Here is a 24,453-nt window from a genome sequence, read left to right on the forward strand (position 1 = left end):
TAAATAAAGTTTTATTAGAACACAGACACTCCATTTGTTACTGTCTTGTCTCTGGCTGCTTTTATGCCACAGCAGTCCAGTTTAAATTGTGGTGACAAAGGCCAAATGATGTGCAAAACTCAAAGTATTTACTATCTGATCCTTTAAGGAAAAGTTTCCTGACTTCTGTTTTCGCGGTTGGTTAGCAGTCCATCCGTTCTATTATACTGAGAACTAAAACGGGCATATTCCTATTCCTGTGTTAAATGATACTGAAAGAAAAAAAATCATTTAGTTATTTGCTTCAGGAGATATTTGCTTCCTCAGGATAAAACTTACATTTCAAGACCCACATCAAGAGTCTCACCTCATGGTGCCCATCAATCTAAAGCTATTATTCCATAAACTGTGCCCAGTCCTACTCAGGTTCTCGTCTTGCAAGAATCTTAAAATCACTCAGCTCAGGCCATAAAATCTTATATATATCATCCATAACTTCCCCTTCCGAGGTAGTGCTAAGACTATGTCAAGTTATATTCTTTTCTTCAGTAAGTCTAATAAACTTAAGATTTGGCTGAACAAATATTTCTTGTCGCCCTTTTAGGAGTAGAGAGTGGACATTACAAATCCTCTAAACTAGTATCACCCATTCTGCATTATCTTATTCTGATTAATGTAAATACTGAGAACATTCCTATGAGGTATAACTACCTGCATTTTGTATTTGGGAAAATGGGCTCATAGAAGCAGAAGATATACTTGGGTGGCAAGTCCCATGGCACACATCAAGAGGGAAAAGTAGTAAGGTGAACCCTCTGTCAGGCTTCTGCCCACAAGTCCCAGGTCTACTCTAGATTATAAACTGAACTGGGATAAATATTTACATGTTCTAGGCCTCAGTGCCCTTCCCTATGAAAGCAAAGAACTGTGCCTATATTATCTATATATTTGCTTTAAATTCTGCAACCCATTGGATGAATGATTTTTTTCCCAGTTGGAAAACAAGTTTCTCCATACCGATTTCTTTCTTTTCTTTTCTTTTTTAATGTTTATTTATTTATTTTGAGAGAGAGGGCGGGGGGAAGAAAATCCCAAACATGCTCTATGCTGCCACCACAGAGCCTCATGTGGGGCTTGACCCCATGAACCATGAGATCATGACCTGAGCTGAAATCAAGAGTTGGCTACTCAGCCGACTGAGCCACCCAGGTACACCCATACTGATCTCGTTCAGCAAGACTCCGCTACCTAAGCAGAGGCATATGGGATAAACTATATTGAAGACTGAGCTCTACAGCTTGGTTGCTCTAAGAAAAAAAAAAAACAATGTAGAAATTATTCTAACTATTTTCGTAACAAACATATTTGCATTTATTTCGTGCTGTTAACAACTTAACATGTAATCATGCCTCCTCTAAGAAAAGAAGTAATACTTCTTCTATGATTGCATTAAACACGCTGTGTTATATCTTTCTACTAATCTATCATCTATTATGACTGCCTATTTTGAGAGCTGGCATAACAATTATCATAAGTGATAGCATTATATTCTGAAAACAAAGAATGTGATGGTACAATTTATCTTGCTACTTTGCCTGACTTAATGGCAGTTGGGGTTTCCTAGACAAAGCCAGATTTTTTCAGATCATAAATATTTCATTTTTTAATTTATTATTGATTCAGTTTGATAGTAAATAATTCCATGAATGCTGAGGTTGGAAATCTATTGTAAAAATTGTTAAAGAATCTTTTCTTCTGTCCATCCATAGAATTTTATCATGCTAAAATACAACAGTGGAGCTACCTGAAGAAAATGGATTTGGAATTTTTAATTTATCTGTTGCAGTTAATTAACTGGTCAATTAAAAACAAAAAGGCAATTAGTGCCGAGCACATTTGTTCTGATGATGAACATGCAATCTGAAAATGGATCTTGATCTCTGCTACAAAATTCTTTAATGTCAAAGCAATGTTGTTGTAAGTAGAGGAAGAATAAAACCCATTAGGACTAATGCACTTTCAACAATGGTTTCCTTTCCTGCTAAAGCAACATAAGTAAGACACAATTAGAGAGAGAAGTTGGCCAATATTTTAAGTAATATTTCTGCATGGGCCATTCTGTTTCCCTGTATTTAGAGCAATCACCAAGCCATTTAGTAGTAGCAGTAGTTACATTTTTTTCCCTGTCAAACTGAGAAAATCATTTCACATAGTCCAAAAGAGGTAAGAAATAGGTATAATTTGTAATTAACCTGAGGATTTCTATAAAGAGTATGTATTAATGAACAATTCTCTATCATCCAAACTGGTGTCACCTAGATAAATCTATTATTAAAGAGCATCAGACTGGTAGTTAGACAAGAATAACTTCCCATGTTTTCCTCTTGTCCTTCAATGTAATGTATTGGGTCATCTTAAGCATTTTGTGAAGTTTGTAAGTACGGTTGGTGAGTACCAACTAGAATCCTGTATGAGCCCCTTTCAAAGGCTTGTTGCAGAGCTACGCATGCACATCCACCTGCCTTTTTATTTAAGCTCCTGTCCCTAGCTCCCAGTGCAAACAGAAGTTGGAAAACTTTTCTAAAAGAAAAAGAATTTCTCTCTTTTGATAAATCCCATTGTCTCCCATGTCTGCTGGAGTATCACAGTTGCACATGACAACAGCACCCCCCCCCCACCAAATTTCCTGGCTGCTTGCGGTTTAGCCAATGCTTGACTTTTTTGATAATTCCTGATTTATTGGCAATCTTATCCAATTCCTAGACTGATGAATAGTTTCATAGCCAAGGGGTAGATTGATGACAGCTTTCTATTTCTAAAAGTACAATTATTCTGAACCATACAAAGATACTGTTTTGTGCTGTCTGGGTTAAGAATAATTAATATTAGGTATGACCTCACAGTCATGGCACTTGCTTCAGAATTCTTCTCTTAGCTGCCTTCTGGGGTTAGATGCTGGTCAACAATACATGGTACAAAGAGGTATTTTTTTAATTTTGTAAAGTGTATTTATTTGTGATAGAGAGAACACAAGCAGGGGAGGGGCAGAGAGAGAGGGAGGCTGAGGATCCAAAGCGGGCTTCTCACTGACAGTGCAGGACCTGACACGGGGCTCAAATTCATGAACTGTGAGATCATGACCTAAGCCAAAGTTGCATGCTTAACTTACTGAGCCACCCAGGTGCCCCTTAAAGAGGTCGATTTAAGGCAGGACACTCCCTGGCTGAAGCTACTTACAAATACAGTACCCTTTTTGTCCTGCTAAACTTAACAAGATATTTTTTGCTGAGTGTATACATAGGGTTACATAAAAACAGTTCCACAATCTTTTACCTGGAATCTTTACAGCCAAATGTATTTTAGAGTTTAGAATATATTAGAGTAGGGATGAATGAAAGAATTTCCAGGAGCTAAATGTCTAAAGGACCAGATAATAAATATTTTAAGGTTTGAGGGTCATATGGTCTCATCTGCTATAAGTATTCAACTCTGGCTTTGTAGCCCCAAAACAGCCATACACAGTACATAAATAAGCAGTCATGTTGGGTTCCAGTGAAACTTTACAGAAACAGGGGATCAAATTTTGTCAGCAATCTCTGGTTTTCTGATCCCTATTTTAGTGTTTAAAAGACACTGTGGTACAATTTCTTATGTATTTAGACGACACCTCTGGTGGACAATGGCTCAGTCAACCAGCATTTCTGGTTTAGCAGCAAAACATGTAAATACACATGGTAAGTTGGATAAAACAGACTGAAAAAACCTCACATTAATTTAAGACCAGTTTTGCCACCCAGCGAATTCTGCCATTTCTTTACAAGGATATTTTAATTTTCAGAGATTTAGAAAAGATAGATTCTGGAATTGCAAGAAAGGGACGGGGAACCTATGCATATTCTTTTGTTGAAGTGTTCAAATTTGATACTTTTACATTGAGAAACTCCACCAGAGAAAAAGGAAACACACATGGTCTAAAGAGGACAGAGTATGTTCAGTAATAATGCAACAGTAACTTAGCAGTCGTGTCATGAACCAATACACCTGGTTTTCTAGGTCAAAGTAATATTTAAAAGATTGCATGGCCTAAAATTTTCATCTAAAACAAAGTGCTGGTGATGCATTTTTGAAACTTCTTTAGAGCTTCTGGAAATTCTTTTAAGTTTGTATATTGGCCTCCTTTATTTTGCCTCAAGCAATCTTTAGGATTCTAGGAAACTAGAAATAATTCCTATGGCTATTTTGTGTGTCAGTGACCAGCATAAATTTTACTTATTGAATATTTCTAGGCCATTTTGCTGTGAGTAAATAACCAGCATCTTCTGATCTGGATTATTCTCACTGAGCTAGAGTACTTTCCTTCCTCAGGTAATCTAAACTTCTATGGATGGAACTTTTACAAATGACAACTGATAAATAAATAATAGCTATTTAACCTATTTTTATAGAATATTGCCAAATGAAATACCTCCTGGGCTCTGCCTTCATTACAGAATGCTGATAAACAGTCAGATGGTGAAGGGCAATATTTGCTTTGTAATTTTACACTGGGTTGAATTGAACAATGTTAGAATATTAGAGCTGGAAGAAGTATAAAGGTATTCTCTAGGTCAAACCTCCATTTTCATAAGAGGAAACTGGCAGTCAGTGTGATGGTAAATGAATTATCCAGCTGGTTAGGAGAAAGAGACAATAGTAGAAGCAACGTCTTTAGGTTCCCAGTTTCATCTTTTTCTTGATAATACTAGATTGTCTGGCCATCAGGTACAAACCAAGCACAGACTATCGCATAACTATGAACTCTACGTTACGTACTACACCAACTCTTGTTGCAAGTGTTACGTATGGTGTTTATCTTCAAGGTAAGGTACGAAAACTCTGGCAATACAGTGGAGACTTTGATGAATACAAGTCTTGGGGGGTATATCACGTCAGTTTGCTCTGGGGTCTTTAAGAAACACTTCATATAAATACAGAGTAAAGAATGAATGCGATGTTCTGATGATTATGGTTGCAAGAGATAAACCTACAACATAAATTGGATTAGGCAAAAAATTCTTTTTGTTGATTCGCATCTGGAAATTCCAGGGGTTTAAGCATGACAGATGGTTTCATAATTTCATGATATCAGGTATGATTATAGGTTTTTTGAATGGCAGAAAACAACACAATAACACTCAGATATATGAAACTGGAATAGATGAAGCAGAACTCTTGACAGGATAAAAGCAAGCTGGGAGTGTAAGAAGCAGCTCATGGATGGCACATGAGGTAGGATTAGCTAGATTTTGTGGGCTTCTGAGAGATTGGGTATTTTGGATAATTATACCAGCCCAAGGAAAAAGCAACCATTCCTAGGTTTCAGGTATCTGGAGGCTTCTGGAAATTGGGATGATATGCATTATAGCTCAGGAGTATTAGGTTCTATAAGAGGGATAGTTGGGGTGAAGGCTAAGCCAACTCTGCTAAAGGGAATTGAGAGGGTTTTTTTTTTTTTTTTTTGTTTTGTTTTTTTTTTTTTTTTGTTTTTTTTTGAATTGAGAGTTTTTAGCCATGTTTACAAAATTGGGTCAAGACAGCCCTTGTGAAATATATTATATTGGATCAACAGATTTATATTTTAGCAACTTAATCATCCTAGTAATATTGACAAAGGTCCTGACTTTGATTGTCATTGGTTTGGCTTACATGCCCCTCCTTTTACAAAACACTGTACGGAGGTGAATGGATTTCTGATTGTCAAGGCCCTGGTCACACCCTCATTCCTGGAACTACAAGGTGGAGGCATTCCCACTCCAATATATATGGAGTGAGAATGTTTAAGGAAGTTGTTCCTCAAAAGAAAGTCACAGCTTTTATCAAAAGAAGAGGGAAGAATTGTTGGGTTAGAAAAAATAATGTTCATCAAATAAGTTGGCCATATAATTTATCTTGTAAACCAGGATTCTTTTGGGAAAAAGGGGTACTGTTATTAGTTGTGCTTTGACATTTCAGTAAACAGAACTGTCAGGGAAAAATAAGGATGTGTGGTCATGCTAACATTACATGGTTTTTAAGGAAGATTTAGGCTTCAATGGGGAGTTCTATGCAAGTCAGAGAGCATGCATACGGAGACAATGTATAATACATATGCAAAATAATTAGTAGATCCATGAGCCTATACTGGAAGTATTTACTGAATAATCTTGCTGGAAAAGAATAGTCAGAAATTTATTGTATGTTGCCTTCAATAGCATTCCAAATACTTTGGATGATTATTCAATAGAGAGCGATCACAGGTTTTAGAATGCTGGCATAATTGAACCAAACCTTTGTTTTAGGTAGGTAGTTTTGTTTGTAATATTCCATGCATGGAAAGGACAAGAGATTTCAGGCAGCAGGACTATTCAGAGATCCCATTTTATTTATCTTAGTTTCCACTACTCTCGTCAAACCATCAGTATCCCTTTATTGGACTACTAAAGTAACTTCTTAACTTATCTGTGTAAGTCCACGTTTTACTCCATCCCTATCATTCTCCGCATCACCCAGAGTGCTGTTTATAAGAGGTAAATTAAGTTGACTTTTTCTGATTAAAATCCTCAATTATAATTTGAAAGTATGACACCAGTACTTGTTAACATGGCCTATGGGCCTTCCATATTTGAGCCTCTTTCTCCTTTTCCACCTGTTGTCTCTTGCCATTGTCCCTCTGAGAATGAAACTGGATCCTTTTCAAGTCTTTGAAAATGCAAACTTAGTCCTGCTTCAGGACCATGCCCTACTTTCTCCCTTTTGCTTAGGCTGCTAGTCTCATTCTCCATCCTTACCCATATTAATCCCTGCAGACCTACTCCCCTCACACCATGTACAGCCTCTATTTGCCTGGCTAACAGCTACCTGTCCTTCAGGCTTCAGCTCAAAAATGCTGCTTGAACCCCACCCCATAGATCTCATAAATCTCATTTTTTAGTTCAAAGCATTACCATATTTACCACACATAACTATTCACCAATGTATATATCTGTGATTGATTTTGTTGTTTTCTTAAATGTCATCTGTCATAAGATGCCAGAACCTTGAGGGGAACAAAGGGTCTTAGATTTATCACTAACACCTAAGAATCTAATGTCTTTCGGAGAATGGATATAAGTGTATAGATAAATAAAAATTTGTTGAACAAATTATAAGTGAAGAATTGATATGGAATATGATTTAATTTAAATATAAGTAGTTTAAGGTTTAGAATAGGTGGCACCAAAAGCAATGGAAAGGAAGAATTTGTGAAAAAAAAATTATCACATCAACATAGCATATTCATTAACCTGAATATTATTTGTTTTCAATGTGGTTTTTATTCCTTGATTAAATTTGAAAGCCTTTAACTTAGAGTTTATAAAAAGCATTAATATGGTCAGTGTTTTTAACTTAAGGTGAAAAAATTAGCAACAGAAAGAAAAGAAATATTTTTTAAATTTAAAAATATATCAGGAAGTGATCAAAATTTCATTTTTGTTAGATTCACATATAAAGTTCACATACTTCCAAAAGGTATTTAAAGTTGCAAGAAATATATTTTCAATAAAGTAAAGGTTTCCAAAGGATCGTTTCATTTGATATATAATCATTTTATCAAATGTGATCTAGGTGAATTTATTCTGAGCTTATTCTATATATATTTTTTTTGAGATGATGAGTTTTTTGTTTTTTGTTTTTTAAAAATCATGAATTTTAAGATTCTATTATTAGATTTCTTTTTTGGAGTAAAGAACACAAAACACTTGATCTTAATTTCATTTATTATTAGATATCTTAAATGTGAAAATAAGAGAAAATTATAATGTCACACCATAAGAAAATAATGTCTCATATAACACTTCCAGAAATTCATTTGTGGTACAAATTTTGTAGCACGATACTAATATTAGTGCTGGTAACATTAGGAAAGATGATGTTTCTGAATGAATATATTCTCAAAAAAAAGTAATAAAAAAACTTAGAGAAGGCCATGAAATTTATAAAATCACTGTTGTGATTGTAAGAGTAGTATTTTATCCTATTTCTAATGACCTAGAATCACAAATAAAAGCAACAACAGAGTTACAGGAGTTGGTTTAATATGTTTTTAATCCTCATTAACATGTCAAAAGCAATTATTCAAAATTATATGAATAAAAGTTTTTATCCACATAATATGTTCAATTGAATTGCCTTTCAGCCCATTATCTACTGTGTCAAATCTCATAACAAATGATATGTATATCTCAGGTGTGAACTGAAAGTTTGAAAATATGACCTGAAAATATGGAAACTTTGCAAAATTACATATACATAAAAGGTAGACATTTACGTTGTTTTATTTTGTACAATAATATTTTAATATTTAATTGAATAATGTGCAAAAATTCATATACATTTTTAAATATTCATGTTAGTATATTTGTCATTTCATGACATTTTTTTTTCTTTCAGACTCTTGAGATACTGACTGGAAGATAGACATTTTTTTTTTGCTGCCGATTGTATGGGAGAAATTTTGACCTTACAAAGTGGAAATGAGGTTGCTATGGAAACTGGTAATTCTGCTGCCACTCATAAATACTTGTGCAGGTAAAGTGTTCTTTTATTATGAGTTTTGATTGATAATCTATTGGCACTTTTTCTATATGTGAAGCAATTTTCATATGCATAATATTTATGTTATTTGAATTCCTAAGTGATAAAAAAAATTAAGGTACTTTCTATGGCTGATATATAATCCTTAAAAATGCATCAAGCTCCATTTTTAAGCATAACTAACATTATTTCAATTACAAATTGTTAAACATGAAACTTTTATTTTAAAAGACTGCAATTAATGACTTTTGCATCAGTAAACAATGGAGAGTAGTTCTTTTTTATTTAATTTATAGTGAAATATTTAAAAATTAAACTTGAAATATTTATTTTCTCTCAAATTTAGCTTTTGGTATAAAAAGGGCTATATTGCAATAGAAGAAAAAGTGATATAGAATTATATTATAAAAGTGTTATATCAGAAATTAGGGCACCTGGGTGGCTAAGTTGGTTAAGTGTCTGACTCTTGGTTTTGGCTCATGTCATGATCTCACAGGCCGTGAGTTCAATCCCCACAATGGGCTTTGTACTGACAGTGCAGAGCCTACTTGGGATTCTCTTTCTCTACCTCTCTCACTGACCTCCCCTACTCTCTCCTTCTTAAAATAAATAAACATTCAAAAAAATGTTGTATCCAAACTAGAAACAACTTTTGAAATTTTTCTTTCCATTTCAATGATACATGTTCTTTTATTCAACCTAAATCCATTAATATCCGTGTGTCATTTAGTTTATGCTTTGTAACAAACCATCCCAAATCTAACTAGATAAAAGCAAGAAATAACCATGTGTTTAGTTGACAAGTCTGAAGGTTGGCAATTTAGGATGGGCTTAATTGGGCTGTTGTTTTGGCTTTGGCTTTGGTGAATTAAACCTATGGCCACCTCCTGGGTCATCTGGGACCTGGCTGGTCAAGAACATTCTTAGCTGAAACAACTGGGCTGCCTTGGCCTTGGTTCAAGTGATCTCTCATCCTCTGTGGCTCTGGGCTCTTTCACATGGTGACTGCTCAGAGTTTCAGGAGAAATCAGGGGCATGTAAAATTTCTTGATGCCAAGGCTTGCAACTGATACAGTATCATTTCTGCTACATTCTTTTAAACATTCTTAGTCAGAAGACCAGTCCAGATTCAAGGGGCAAGGAAATATACTTCATCTCTTAGTAGAAAAGCTGCAAAGCTGTAATCTAAAGAGGTACAAACATAGAAAAGTGAATAATAGTGGCCATTTTTCTAAATCATCAACCACAGTCTATTAGGATCATAGGGTTCTAATCTAATTGTCAAGTTTACTTTAGTGAGTCGTCACAGAGCTTGGATGTTGGCTAGATTTTCTCACTGTCAGAGCAACCGGTCTACCCTATCATGCCGCTTCCCACCAACTGTGGTAATGCACTACTGAAGTTCATGTATTTGTAAAAAAAGCAGTAATATATTTGGAGAACACAGAAACCAACATAGTAATTTATAATTCACAAAATCAATAATTATAAGAGACACATAATTAATAGCAATTCCAAGAAATGGAAAGATACACTAATCTTGGAAATTCTGACAATGCTAAAATATGTAGAAATCAACCATTAGAACCAGCAAACCATATAAATAAAGATATTTTTACCACTAGAAAATCCAGTGTTTAGAAGTGCTACAGTCATATTTATTCAAAGTGATTACCTTATCTTGATTTGTGTCATTTCTAACTCTCTGTAACAAAAATTCCAAGTTAAATGAAATGTCCCTTTTTAAATAATAGATTAAAAAAGGACAGAGCAGAGCCATCAAGGTGTCCTCAAATTATACATGTATGAATAAGAAATTCTCTTCTTAGCTTCACATTTCGGCTTTCTGTCAAAATTTAACATTAACATTTTGCCCTTTAAATATGTATATTGAATCAGCATAGTTTCTCTAAAAGACCTTTTGTGTTAAATTAAAATAAATCATTATTCTCAGAATACATATCAGATTTGAAAAATCCCAATTCTTCTATTAACTTTTATTTATCCAAATTGGATGTGATTCAACATGTCCTTTTGCTTAAGTCTAAAGAGAAAAATAATCATATGTCCTTGGTGCACAGCTTCCTTGTGAAAGAACACGTTAGATTTTTTTTTTTTTTTTTTTTGGCCATTAGCTATTTAAATAAAATAATCTGAGCTAAACGTTGCCCCAGAGGCAAGGATGTTGATAATGATATACACAAGAGATCATTGCTTTAAATATGTTTGAGGTTTTTTTTGTTTTTTTAAGAGTTCTCATGGTTGTCTCCCTACTTGCAGATACTATGCTAGTTTGGAAAATTAGATTATCTGATGATGCCACAAGTGCTGTTTCTACACATAGTTATATCTTCTTTGCTTTCTCAAAACTTACTTTTTAAAAATTTTTTTTTAACATTTATTTGTTTTTGAGACAGAGAGAGACAGAGCATGAACAGGGGAGGGGCAGAGAGAGAGGGAGACACAGAATCTGAAACAGGCTCCAGGCTCTGAGCGGTCAGCACAGAGCCCGATGCGGGGCTCGAACTCACGGATCGTGAGATCATGACCTGAGCCGAAGTCAGATGCTTAACCGACCAAGCCACCCAGGTGCCCCTCAAAACTTACTTTTTATTAATTCCAAAAGCTGGCAAATTTTTTACATTTATCTGTTTTTTTTCCTTCCTATTTTCACTGGTATAATCTTTTGAAATTTTTAATATTTTGAGTCTCCCCAGACTCTAAATTAAAACAAAATTTTGCCCCCAAACTCTTCTCCTGTTTTCTTTTTGTTTGTTTTAATTAACTTTACAACTTCTTCTAGCACCTTTATTATAGGCATAGGCCTTTAAGACTTTACTATATCATAGTCCATTAGGCATATTTTATAATTTTAGAACATTTTTTAAAAACTATGAGTGTTTAGGGGCACCTGGGTGGCTTAGTTAAGCACCCGACTTCAGTTCAGGTCATGATCTCATGGTTTGTAAGTTCGAGCCCTGTATTAGGCTCTGTGCTGATAGCTCGGAGCTTGGAGCCAGCTTTTGTTTCTGTGTCTCCGTCTTCCTCTCTTCCCCTCCCCTGCTCATACTGTGTCTCTCTCTCTCTTTCAAAAATGATTAAAGATTTAAAAAAATCTTTAATTCTCAGTCTTTAAAAGTTCTATTGTTCTATTTTAGTATGTTTTTAATATTGTGAGTAAATTGAGGCCCATTTCCTAATACCTAACTGGTAATCTTATACTTTTATATTATTTTATTAATCTGTGTAATAGACTAAATAATGGCCCCCAAGAATATCTAGGTTCTGATATCTGAAAACTGAATTTTACATTAAATAAAAAAAACATTTTGAGGGTATGATTAAGTTGAAAATATCTTTCAATGGGTAGATTATTCTGAAAACTCTGTGTGGGAAATCACAAGTGCACTTACAAGAAAAGAGGCAGACTGGGAATGAACACAGAGCCAAAGGCAATATGAAAACATCAGAAAAAGATTTGAAGATGCTGTGCTATTGACATTAAGTATGGAGGAGGGGACAGTCAGCCAATGAATGAGGAGAATGAAGCTCTAGAAGCTAGAAAGGGCAAGGAAACAGATTCTCCCAACACCTTTGGAGGGAGTGCCCTGTGGATACCATAGTTTCTGCCCTGTGAAACCCATCTTGGAATTTTGACCTCCATAACTATGAGAAAATAACTGTTTCAGCCACCAAGTTGTGCTAACAGGAGCTGTAGGAAACCAATGCAATATGTTTCTTCCTCCCTAGACCTTATGCTCCAGGAGGGTAGGAACTATATCTTCCTGGCACTTGTAGTGCCAGTCAGTAAACATTCATTCAGTAAACAGAACGAATGAGATTCAGTGTTGTTGGTCCTATTTGGATTATCATCAAGTGGAAAAATTTAGTCATATAATTTCCTTTGAGAAACAATTGATCTAATCAATCCCAGTAGATATGCGTTATAATGTTATTGTCATAGAGTTTTTGAGATGAAATTCTAGTAACATTTAAAGGTTTCAAAACATTTGAATGGAAATTCCATGAGGTTAACAGTTTCCATCTGCCATATTCTCTTCTGTTTCTCTATCACCTAGCAGATGGTCTAGAAATAGTTATCAAATAAATTAAAGGAGTTCCATTCAATTCAACAGATGTGTATTAGGACCTCAGATGTTCCAGGCACTAAACTAGATGTTGACCTTCAGCAATAGGAAGGCCATAGTCCCCACTCACTTCAGCCTACAGTCTAAAAATGGAAACCAGCAAGTAAGTCATTAATTTCAATAAAGTACAACTTGCTATTTGAATAACATAGTAGAGAGTATACAACATGGAAATGTTCTAAGAGAACATCTGCTGCTTTTTTCAACTTCCGTCTATTTATATATTATATCTAGCAAATCTCTAGGTTTTTGCTAAAATAAAATGAGAGAGGCATTCCATTTGTGTGTTTTTTTTGTTAGTGTAAGGATGTACTTGGGGCCACTCTAAAGGGAGAGTGTGTCTGAAAATGAAATTAACACAGAAGCAAGACAATCCAGGGGAGAAAGGCACACTTTCTTTATTCTACCTTTGTAATATAAGCCAATAAGATGTCCCTTTGTCATTTTAGGCTAACTTATATTGAGAATCTTTCCCTTGTGATGGAAATAATATTGTCTAATACAGGGTGAAAGATTTGTTTTTGGTGTAAATTAGTGAAGATGCTAAGTTAAATATAGAATTCCACTTAGGATAAATGCCTACTTACTGCTGGAAATGAGCAACAGAAGAAATAAAGGAATGAAAAAAAAAGACACCATTTTCCTAGGAGGAAAAAAAGCATCAACAGATTTAATATAGACTCAGAAGTTTGATTTTTAGCCCCCAAATTGCTACGGCATGTGCATTGCATGTCTTCAGGGTAGAGAAGACAAAAACATTAATGGGATAATTTGGAGACCATGTTGATAAATGGAAGAAAAGTCTGTTTCATTTTCTTTTAGACAACGCACAAGAAGTTTTCACAAAAAAAAATTTGTTCTTGCATAAATATTAAACAAAGTAGCTGGAGCAAATCTATAGTGAATGTAATGCAGAAGCTGGAAACCATGTAGGATCAGATTGTGTTGATGTTAGAACATTACATGTGTGAGAAATCCAAGTTTTTTCATTTTATTTTTTTTAATTTTTTTAATGTTTATTTTTGAGAGAGAGAGAGAGACAGACAGACAGAGTGCACGTGGGGGAGGGGAAGAGAGAGAGGGAAACACAGAATCCAAAGGAGACTCCAGGCTCTGAGCTGTCAGCACAGAGCCTGATGTGGGGCTCAGACTCAGGAACCGTGAGATCATGACCTGAGCTGAAGTTGGACACTTAACCAACTGAGCCACCCAGGTGCCCAAAACCCGAGTTTCTGTAAATCTTTTGCTTTCCTGTGATTTTTATATAAAGATTGACAAATTATAAGCAAACTGGTAAATTCAAGTTTTCAACTTTCAAAATGAGACAATTATTTAAAAAAAAAATTTTAAACACTAAGCAATAGGGTAAAAGTAAACATCAGCTGAATCATGTGCTGTGTCTGTTTTGCATTATCTGAGCTTAGAGAAAGCATAATTTTAAACCCAGGGCCTAACAGATGCTTGGAAGTCCTTAATAATGGTGCTAATGAAGGTCAATGTCTGGTATTATATTATAGAACATAATAAGAAATAGCAACTCTCACTAGTTACAAAGAATTTTAGTTCCATGACATGCAGTATTCATATCTTCTTAAGAATTTTGTCCTATTCTATTTTAAACTTTGTTATTTTAACAAAATATTATCATTTTAAGTGTAAGTTAAGTGGTAGTTTTTCCAAACTTTTCACTTAGTTCATAAATGTAAGTAGCTTATCTATGTGCCATTTGTGTTTATTTTGTTATGGCTGAGCACTTCTGTATCTATCTTACAAAATTATGGACTGAATACCTATTTGGTAAGTCTTAAAGAAGTACTAGTTATTCACTCGGAACCTCATTTTTGTTTCAGAGAGAAACTGAACAATTCAAGGAGGGGAACATGGAACTAGCGACATTTATTGGCAGAGTAGAATTAAAGGCTTCCTTTACGCATTCCATCTATATTATATTATGTCACCAGGGTCTAATGAGCTGGTTTCTCTTTCTGTATTAATTACTCTTTAAAAAAATTCTTTATTCATATTTATTCAGTGACTCTATGCAGTTGTTTTGTTTTGTTTTTGAGAGAGGGAGAGAGAGAGAGAGAGTAAGCACATGTGTGAATGAACAGGGGAGGGCCAGAGGGAGAGGAAGAGAGAGAATTTAAGCAAGGTCCATGCTTAGCAGGGAGCCCAACATGGGGCTCCATCTCAGGACCGTGAGATCACGACCTGAGCTGAAATCAAAAGTCAGACATTTAACTGACTGAGCCACCCAGGCACCCCTCTATTAATTACTTATGAGGAAGAAATTGAGACTAGAAATTATAAGTCTTCCCTGCCACCATTTACATGCAGTGTCTACTGACAAATGTAGTTATATTATTGTTAAAACTTCTCTCAATTTATTCTTAACATTTAAATAAAGTTGGTTTTAGGGCTTATACAAATAAAGAAAAATAAAAGCCCTTTGTATCAGTATTTTTACATAGCTTGGCATTTTGCAAATGGAATAGCCTGAAATTGAATCTGGGGGAAGTTCTCCCTCCTTCTAAACCCTCACAATCAGAAGTCTATGATAAGGAGACACTGAAAAGTATTTATGATTGCTTGAATTTTACTCTGTTTCAAGCATAACCTTCTACTGAATTGAAAACCAGAGTAAATGAACTACCTCAGAGAGAAAGCCGCAAGAATGGAAATATGTACTGTGACCAAGATTTTTTCAAAGAAGACAATGTATCACACAGCAAATCCATGAAAATTGGCAGGTGTAATAAACCTGCTTTGCTCAAGGATCCCAGAAGCACATAATGGATATTCCTTTGGGTCAGAGTGTGATGAATATTGAGTACATCACAACCCACACTCTGCCTACGGTCTTGTTCAGATTTATTGTTAGCATAATAGCACCTTCAGGAATGGAACACCAGGCTATATTTTTAAGTCAAGTGACATCTTTGCAATTTCTAATAGAGATGGCCCAATTTAGAAATGCTGAAAACACCATTTTTATGCAATGCCTACTGATAAAGGTGTTAATACGATTATAAAATCTTCCTTCAAAGTAATTGACTCTTAAACCCTAAATGAAATTGTTTTTTAGAACTGATAACAATGTAGAAAAATTTTTCTCTTTGGTCAGCACTAGAAGGAAATGATTGGCATGCAGATGAGACATTCCAAAGGGAATGTTGACCCTTAGTAGATGGGAATGTGGGAAAGAGTGCTTTCAATTTGGAGTCTTTAAGGGAGATGGTCAGGTTCTCTCTAGTGGTGATAATATCAGGTAATGTTTTTATTTTAAGGGTACCAGAAATAGCTTAACCACAAATTGAAAATAACATGGGAGTTTTGATAGAGTTTTTCTTCTACTTAAAACTTTCCTGAGATTTACAATCAAACTCCTTATGGGTAGCAAGACACTAGACAATCTGACTTTTTTCAGCTTCTTTCATCTCAACTTGTAAATATCTAAACTCCCCTTTGCTCACTACACTAGAGCCATAATTCTTTCTTTTGCTCCCAGAAATATCAAGATTGTTCTCTACTCAGGGCCTCTTCTATTCCTGTTGAGTTGCCTGGAACACTCTTCTTCAAATCTTTCTATAGCTGGCTCTTTCTATTAACACCCATCTCAGATTAGTCACTTCTGTGGAATGATCTCTCAGAAACCTACCGAGGTAGCCAGCACCTGGTCCCACCACTGGCCCAAGTCACTCTCATCAACCTTTTTTACTGTCTCTAATGCCCCGTTACTATCTGGAATTAACTTACACATTTGTTCATTGCTTGTCCATTTCCTGTCTGTATCTAGTGGAATACAAGCTCTATGTAGGTACAAATATCTCCGGTCATATACGTTGCTGCATCTCTTACACATAGTACAGTGTCGGACACATAGTAAGCACTCAATAAATATTTTTAAATAAATTAGTAAGTGATTGACCTCTCAAAGTAAGCCCCCATGGCTACTTATGGGTGACACAATATTTGCAAGCACTTAAAATTTTATTTTATGTTTTTAGAATCCACTTTTAACATATGCATTTTAATCACAATATATCATTTGGTTTCAGGCACTTTTTTTTTTTACTCTTTAAAAAATTCATGATGTATACTGAACACAAGAAGTTTGCTCAGACATACTCAACCTAGGCAGGAATAATTTCAGTGTTGTTTGTTCAAGGACTAGCATACTTAACACACAGCCAGTGCTATTTTAATATTATTGTACAGTTGATACCCACTGATACTATGTCACGAATCACTTGAATATTTAAAACCTTTGAGCTGTATTTCATCTCAAGATATATTTATCCATTCCTTCCCAGTTCCAGGATTATCAGTCAAGTCAATCCTCCATGATTTCTCCTCCAGACTTTGGGAGTAGCCTTCTAAATGTTCTCCCTATTTTGAGGCAATCCTGTATCCTTCACAAGACATAGCTTATTGACAGAAAATTCTATCAAGGCAAATCTTCATCAAGCACAGAGGATTTTGTCAACTCTCTATGTCAAGACCTCCACAGATCCCATTTCCTATGAAGTTCAAACTGTCTAATCAAGCATTCAAATTCAATTTCCTTCAACAAATATTGAAAGTTCTCCAATAATTTAATTCAGCCTGTGTCCTGAGCCATGGTTTTTCTTTTTCTCCTTCATGTATCCTTCCTTTAAGTCAGACCGTACTACCAATGAGATCTCTGCACTTTTTTTCATTCCCAAGTCTCCCCTCATGTGAATGTCTCTGCCTGCATTGTCCTTCTTCAGATCTACTTCCTTCTGCAGAAGTCAAATCCAGTTTTTCTTACCCATGTTCAAATGTGACCTCCATTCTGAATACTCCTCCAAGCAACAGATAATTCACCTTTCTTCTTAATACTTATTCCATGAAGTGGAATTTTATTTCCATACACTTTGTTTAAAAATAGGTCATTTTTTTCTCACGTACTCATTCTCAGAAATATTGTATTTACTCTTGTTGAAAATAAATGTATAATAATGGAATTCTCAGTTCTAAAGGGAAAACAAAAACTAACCTTTAATATTTGATTAGTTATACTTTATACCTCTTGCTTTATAGTTTATAAAGCATTTTTTAATAAGCTACACTTTTAAAAAAATTAATGTTTATTTATTTTTGAGAGAAAGAGAGAGAGACAGAGTGTGAGCAGGGGAGGGGCAGAGAGAGAGGGAAACACAGAATCTGAAATAACTCCAGGCTCTGAGCTGTCAGCACAAAGCCTGATGTGGGGCTTGAACCCACGAACCGAGAGACCATGACCTGAGCCAAAGTCGGACGCTTAACCAACTGAGCCACCCAGGTGCCCCATAGTTTATAAAGTATTTTATGTGAAGTGCTTCATCTGTGCTTGAGAGTGACTGGAAGAAAGATCCTTATCTTTCTTCTCTAGCTGGGGAAATTGAAATTCAGAGGTACAAGACTCATCAAGGACCATAAGGCTAGAAAATATCAGAGTTTATGAGAATGCAATGCTCAGATGAAAAATTTTGTTCACCATTTATTCAAGACATTGCTTCTTGACAAGACTCAAATATATGTAACAATTTTTTTTTAAGTTGATGTCAGTTGTGTTTAGGGGCCAGCTTTTGCTCATAGTGTAATCAGATTTAAAGAGGTAGTCTCCAAAATTTTATGACTGACTTCTTTATTTGTGATTCTTTTTTTAATCCAAAGGGTGGATATTTATGTTATATACATTAAAAAACAAAAAAAAATAAATTAAAATTCTAGACAAAATAAACACTTATAGAATTTGTAACATTTTCTTTTCTCATTATCAGTAATTCACCTTGTATACTCTGTAGGTGCAAAGTGCCTCATTTTAGAGCCTCTGCATTGTAAAAATAATAAAAGTATTTGTTTTATTTGGAAGAGTCACAGGGAAATAGAAAACCACCTGTACTTACAGCAATTCTCATCTCACCCGAGTAACAGGGAATTTGAGGTAGAAAAGTAGGCCATTTTTGAAAAAGTGTCATTAAGGTAGAAGTAGATAAAATTGGGGAAAAGAGATTTAAAACATCTGTTTCATTAAAATATTATGCAAACCTTAAGAAAACACATGCAGTTATCTATTGCTGTGTAGCTAACTCTGTAATTCTGTGGGTTGTCTGGATATTTTCTATGCTGATTTCATTTTGGTTCTCTCTCATGTAGCTCACTGAGTTTAAATCAGAGTAAACTAGAAGGTTGGAGAGATGGAGAGAGAGAGATAGAATTACCCAGGGTGTCATAAGTCATGATAAAGGGCTGGGTTTTTTCAGTATACCTCCAAATTATGTAGATTTTGTGCAGTATATTGCCATTTGTTCCCTACCCTTCCCTTCCCTTCCCTTTTTCTTTTTTCTTTTCTTCTCTTTTCTTTTCTTTTCTTTTTTTTCTTTTCCCTTTCCTTTCCTTTCCTTTCCTTCCCTTTCCTTTCCTTTCTAAGAAACACCTTAGTATATTTTAAAGAATCACATGAGAACCTTTCAAAATGCTGTGTCAGAATCCCACCTTTAGCAATTCAGATTTACTCATGTTCAGTTTGGTCATTGGGATTAAGTTTAAGTGTCAGTTCAATGAATTTTCACAAACTAACCCACGCAATGTAACCACTACTCAAATCAGGATGCATACCATGGCTGACATCCCTCCAATCACAGCTGAGACTCAAAAGGATAACCAGTATCCGACTTGTAATCACATACATTAGGTTGATATTTTATATGGAAAGTATATGTAATATATAACTTATATGTGTCATATTTATCTATAATCATGCATGTTACATGTATGATTATAGCATACATAAAATCATACAATATGTACTCTTTACCAGGTGACTTTTTAAATTCAACATTAACTCTGAGATCCACACAGGTTGTTGTGTATAACAGTATTTTGGCTAACTGCCATTAGTGTATAGGATTCCATTGTAAGAATTTTTCACAGTTTATCTTCTCATTCAACTATTGGTGGGCATTAGACTTTATATGTTTTAACTTTTTAAATTATTTTTCCAGCTTTATTGACATATAATTGAAAAAATTTTATATATTTATTTAAAGTGTACAACGTGATTATTTGATATACTTACACATTGTGAAATGACTACCTTAAGCTAATTAAGATATCTATCACCTCACATAGCCAAAAGATACAAAATATTTTGTTTATCTTATAGAATTAGTGCTAATTTCAGAAACAAACATAACAGACTTTAATGCTACTAAAAAATAGATCTCAATCTGAAAATGTACCTGATAGGTTATCAGAAAAACAGATGAAGAGAATTTCTTTCTCTTCTCATAATTAATAAATGAAGCTTGCATTTCCTAAAGCTTGCAGCAAACCACAGGTGTTGTCTTCTCACATTACCAGAAATTCACCATGGAAGATTTGGTACATACGGAATTAAAACCAACATTTGAAAAAAGAACAAAACTCTCCCCAAATGCTCACCAGCCGTATAATCAGTTCTCAACACTGAGCCAGGAAACAATGATGATTTCTTATGTCAAAAAGGGCAGGGAGATTTGTTTCTTTTTGTTTATGTCTTTTTCCTGTACTTGCATGCGTGGGAATTACAAAAAGGACTTATATCAAAGAACACAGAAGTGGTACATTTGCTATTGGAGCTCTACACAGCCACAATTGCACAACTGGAAAGGGAGGGGGGTGCAAACCCCCCATCCTCTTCCTCATCAGATATCTGATTCAGAATCACCAATAATTGAAGGAAGAGTGCTTTCTTAGAGCAAATTATCCAAATCAACCTCATAGCTACCATATCTCTTAATAGTTGCCAATTATTCTTTCCATTTTGTATTCTTTATGTGGCATGGCTAAACTGAATCCAAGGCCATAAGTATGATTTAATATATCTAAGATCACGGCTATAAATTTATTTTGCTTATCCAGACTTCCAGTCCGTCTTAATTAAAAACTGACAATTTGCCAAATGATTTTCTGTTGTGTGCTGAAATATTTGGGGAAGCTGGACCATGCTATGTGTTAGAGAACTTATTTCCAGAGTCCAAAGCACATAAGGTTTGATGGTGCAGATAGGATTTTTTATATTTTATTTATGTTTTTAACAGGTTATTAGTTTCTATTGAAATATAGTTGACACATAATGTAACATTAGTTTTAGTTGTACAAATTAGTGATTCCACAAGTGTATCCATTAGGCCATGCTCATCACAAGTCTAACTACCAACAGATGGATTTTTTTTTAGAGAACTGTTTCCAGAAAAATCACCTCCTATTCAACTGCTGGGTTTTTCTGTTTACCACCTAGCTGGATATTCTGCCTCTTTGCATTTGCCAATTGCCTGTATTTTTACAACATCAAAATCATTTCAAACGAGAGCATAAGATAGAAAAAGGAGGCAGGAGAAGTCAGACCAGGGGAAATAATCTGTACCTGAGGACTGGCCTTTTAGTCTCCTTCCAGTTTGGCCCTTGGTAGCATTGGAGTTTGTAATCCATGTACCAGAAGGTGACCACAGTCCTTTACAGTCTTGATATTCGGTGATTTTAAGACGGAAAGCCTTACATAACTCACTATTTGTTAATAGTTCTGATGAAAGAATGTACAAGTACATCATGGCTTCTTTCAGCTAAAAGGCACTTTGGGACTCATCTGTGAATTTTATTTATCCATCTTATGCTGTTCCTTTGGGTAATTATGAATGAATTGCTCTGTGCTGTCCTTTCATCAAGCATTTTCTGATTGTTATTTTGAAATTTATTTTCAAAAGCATCACCAATGGAGTGTAGTCACACATGAGTAATGCTTTTTATTTTTAAACTGTAGTGCTGCAGTTGAGTTGTCGAATGCCACATTTTCATGGCTAAGACTATGCAGTACTCTCCTGTCCCAGTCTTCAAAGCTCATTGATTAGTCTGCCTGTCTGTCAAGGTGGTCAATGAGTTAATTCAGTGGGATGCTCAGACACTCCAAACAAATGATTAATGTGGGGAGACAGACTGAAATACATGTTTAGCAGCTGATGTATTAAGAAGGTAAACACTTAGCCAATCTATAATCATTTGATTCTTCACAATTTACATGACTGCTTATTTTCAATAGATAACTAGGGAATGATCAGGGGAAATCTGAATCCAGAAAGAAGGATTGACATACTTGGCTTAGCTAAAACTATGTTAAATTTCCCTTCCCTGTATGGTTTTAGACCGGAGTTGACAAAAAGGCAATTTGAGTGAGATTGAGTAGATAGAAATGATATATTTCTCTGAAACCTATATGTAAGTAATTGTGATGAGAGAGACCCAGGTAAGCTAAGAGCTTGTCCTCAGTCTCTTTCTTCATATCCAGCTTTTATCCCAGCTGCTGGCATTGCTGATCAAGAGTGACCCCAAACCCACTCCCCAGACTTTTCACTTTATTTGAAAAAAATTGGCTGTTCTAAATTTCTAAACACTATGAAGAATTGTGACTTTGATAAATAATCAAATACTTAGCTCTTTTGTATATTGTTTTAGGAACTATCAAGTTATATATATGGCCCAGGTTAAATTTCATCTCAAATTTTATTGGAAAAACAGTACTTTTAATATACTTATCCATTTAAGTTATTCAGAATTCTTTAATTATACCATAACAATTAATAATCAACAGTATAAAGTAAAAAAGGAAAATGTTATTTTCTCCATTATGTACTTAAAAAAATGAGTAAAGCTACCTCCTAAGACTTTCAGTTAATAGCAAACCTGAGTCTAAAACCCAGAGTGTCTATTTAAATTGCAAACTTCCTTGGGAGGGGAAATGCTTGATCTCTAGAGTCCTTTGATTTCAAGAATTTGATATCCTAGGAAGATACAGATTGAGGTCTTAGCATAAATCAGAATAATCAAAGTGCAACTTAAAACATTTATATGAAGCTCAAAAGTGCTTCTTTTTTTCTATTGCTTGTATTACCCAACTCTTAGCACAGGAAACATAGAGAATCAAATTAAGAGTGTCAAAAGTTATGTATCCCATGGCCAACTTTTTTCTCCTTTCCTTATTCCTTCCTCATAGACACTGCCATGTAGTTAGCATTGAACCTGGGCTTTGGAGAAGGGCATAGTTGGGTACAAATCCCATTGCTGTCCTTTAGGGAGTTGGCTTACCCCTGGAAAATTTCCTGCCTTCCTCAGCATGTTTCTTCACCTTTATTAACAGAGATAACTACTACTTATAGAGTGAGTTTTACATATTACTATTCACATTCACATTACTATAGATGTAGAAGAATGCAGAGTGCTTAACACAGTGCTCAATCAGTGATAGCTAGTGATCATAGTAGAAGTAGAGGTAAGAGTTGTGTTAATAGTAACAGTTGAAGTAGCAGCAATGACCAATATTCATTATGGGTAGATTGCATTTATATCTCTAAGGGCAGCTCTTAAAACTCAGTCGACTGGGAAATTTGCTGTGTCTTTGATCCCTGGGCTTTGGCTGGCTACTTCTTAGTGCTTCTTGTTGCTCAGAGTCAAAATCCAATGTTAAAAGGATAAAAGGGGGCATCTGGGTGGCTCAGTCATTTGAATGTCTGACTTTTGGTTTTGGCTCAGGTCATGATCTCATGATTTGTGGGATCAAGTCCTGCATCAGGCTCTTTGCTGATAGCATAGAGACTGCTTGGGATTCTCTCTCTCTCTCCCCCTCCCTCTGCCCCTCCCCAACTCTCTGTCTCTCAAAATAAATAAATAAACTTAAAAAAATAAAATGGAAAAGAGGCCATCCTCCACCCCCATTATCCTCAGTGAATAACTGGGTTATTATGACCACAGATAAACCCCAAACTTAAACAAAGAAATAATTATGGGTGCCAGAAACAGATGGGAGGAAGTGTGGCAATGCAGATAAGATTACCCAAAATTGTGCTTCAAAAATTCATTTCAAAAATTTGGCTACAGAATCAGTCTCCTATCCATAAATCAAGGCTTCTCAACTTCAATGCTATTGACCTGATAATTAATCACATTTTGAACCAAATAATCCTTTTCTGTATGGAACTGTCCTGTGCATTGTAGAATATTCGGCAGCATCCCTGACGTCCACGCACTAGATGCCAATAACATCCCCCCAAGCTAAGTCACAACAATCAAAAAATGTCTCCAGGCTCAAAAAGTTCCTGGGGAACAAAAGCAGTCCCAGCTGAAACAATTCCTGTATACTCTTGATTTAAGAATTCTCCTAATTCCAAGTAAGTACCAGTTACACTCTGCCTTTCCGTGTAGGCTTAGCCTCTGATTTCACACCATTCAAACCTACTGTGTCTTCAGACCTGAGAGCTCCTGTCCTTTCCTACTGAACCATCTCTTCACAGTGGTTGACAGCTGCTTTAGGGATATGTCCCATCAAAGACATTCTGCTTGTGCCCTCTTGAAAGAATAGCTACATGCAATTCATACTGCTCTCTTTCCCACCTTTGCACCTACTTCCTCAGAGGTGCTTTAAAAAATAGTATTTTTCATTGTCCTAAACCCTAGTTTACTCTTTCGTCAGTTTCTGAGGGTCTCCAAAAACAGCAGGATTTTGTTGGCTTCTGCAGATACTATACTGGTGATACATTTTTGAAAAAGCAAAATGGGCTTTTAACTGAAAACAGTGTATCAGGACTTATTTAGTCTTTATAGCAAAAATTCACATGAAGAAACTGAGACTGTAATAGATTAAGTTTCCAACATTGCACTGTAAGTAAATGGCCATTCCAGGTTGTTCTGCCTGACTCAG

The 24,453-nt window shown here is 35.2% G+C and overlaps 1 protein-coding gene across 1 annotated transcript in view; it reads left to right on the plus strand.

Moving 5' to 3' along the window:
- CNTN6 (contactin 6) overlaps positions 1 to 24,453 on the plus strand; it is a 284,097-nt gene that overhangs the window by 47,552 nt on the left and 212,092 nt on the right. Inside the window, 1 exon segment of the mRNA XM_045493582.1 lies at positions 8,428 to 8,565. Within this exon segment, the coding sequence (XP_045349538.1) occupies positions 8,511 to 8,565 (55 nt within the window). The 5' untranslated portion in view covers positions 8,428 to 8,510.

Source organism: Leopardus geoffroyi, chromosome A2 (genome assembly GCF_018350155.1).
Source record: "Leopardus geoffroyi isolate Oge1 chromosome A2, O.geoffroyi_Oge1_pat1.0, whole genome shotgun sequence".
Lineage (NCBI taxonomy): Eukaryota > Metazoa > Chordata > Mammalia > Carnivora > Felidae > Leopardus > Leopardus geoffroyi.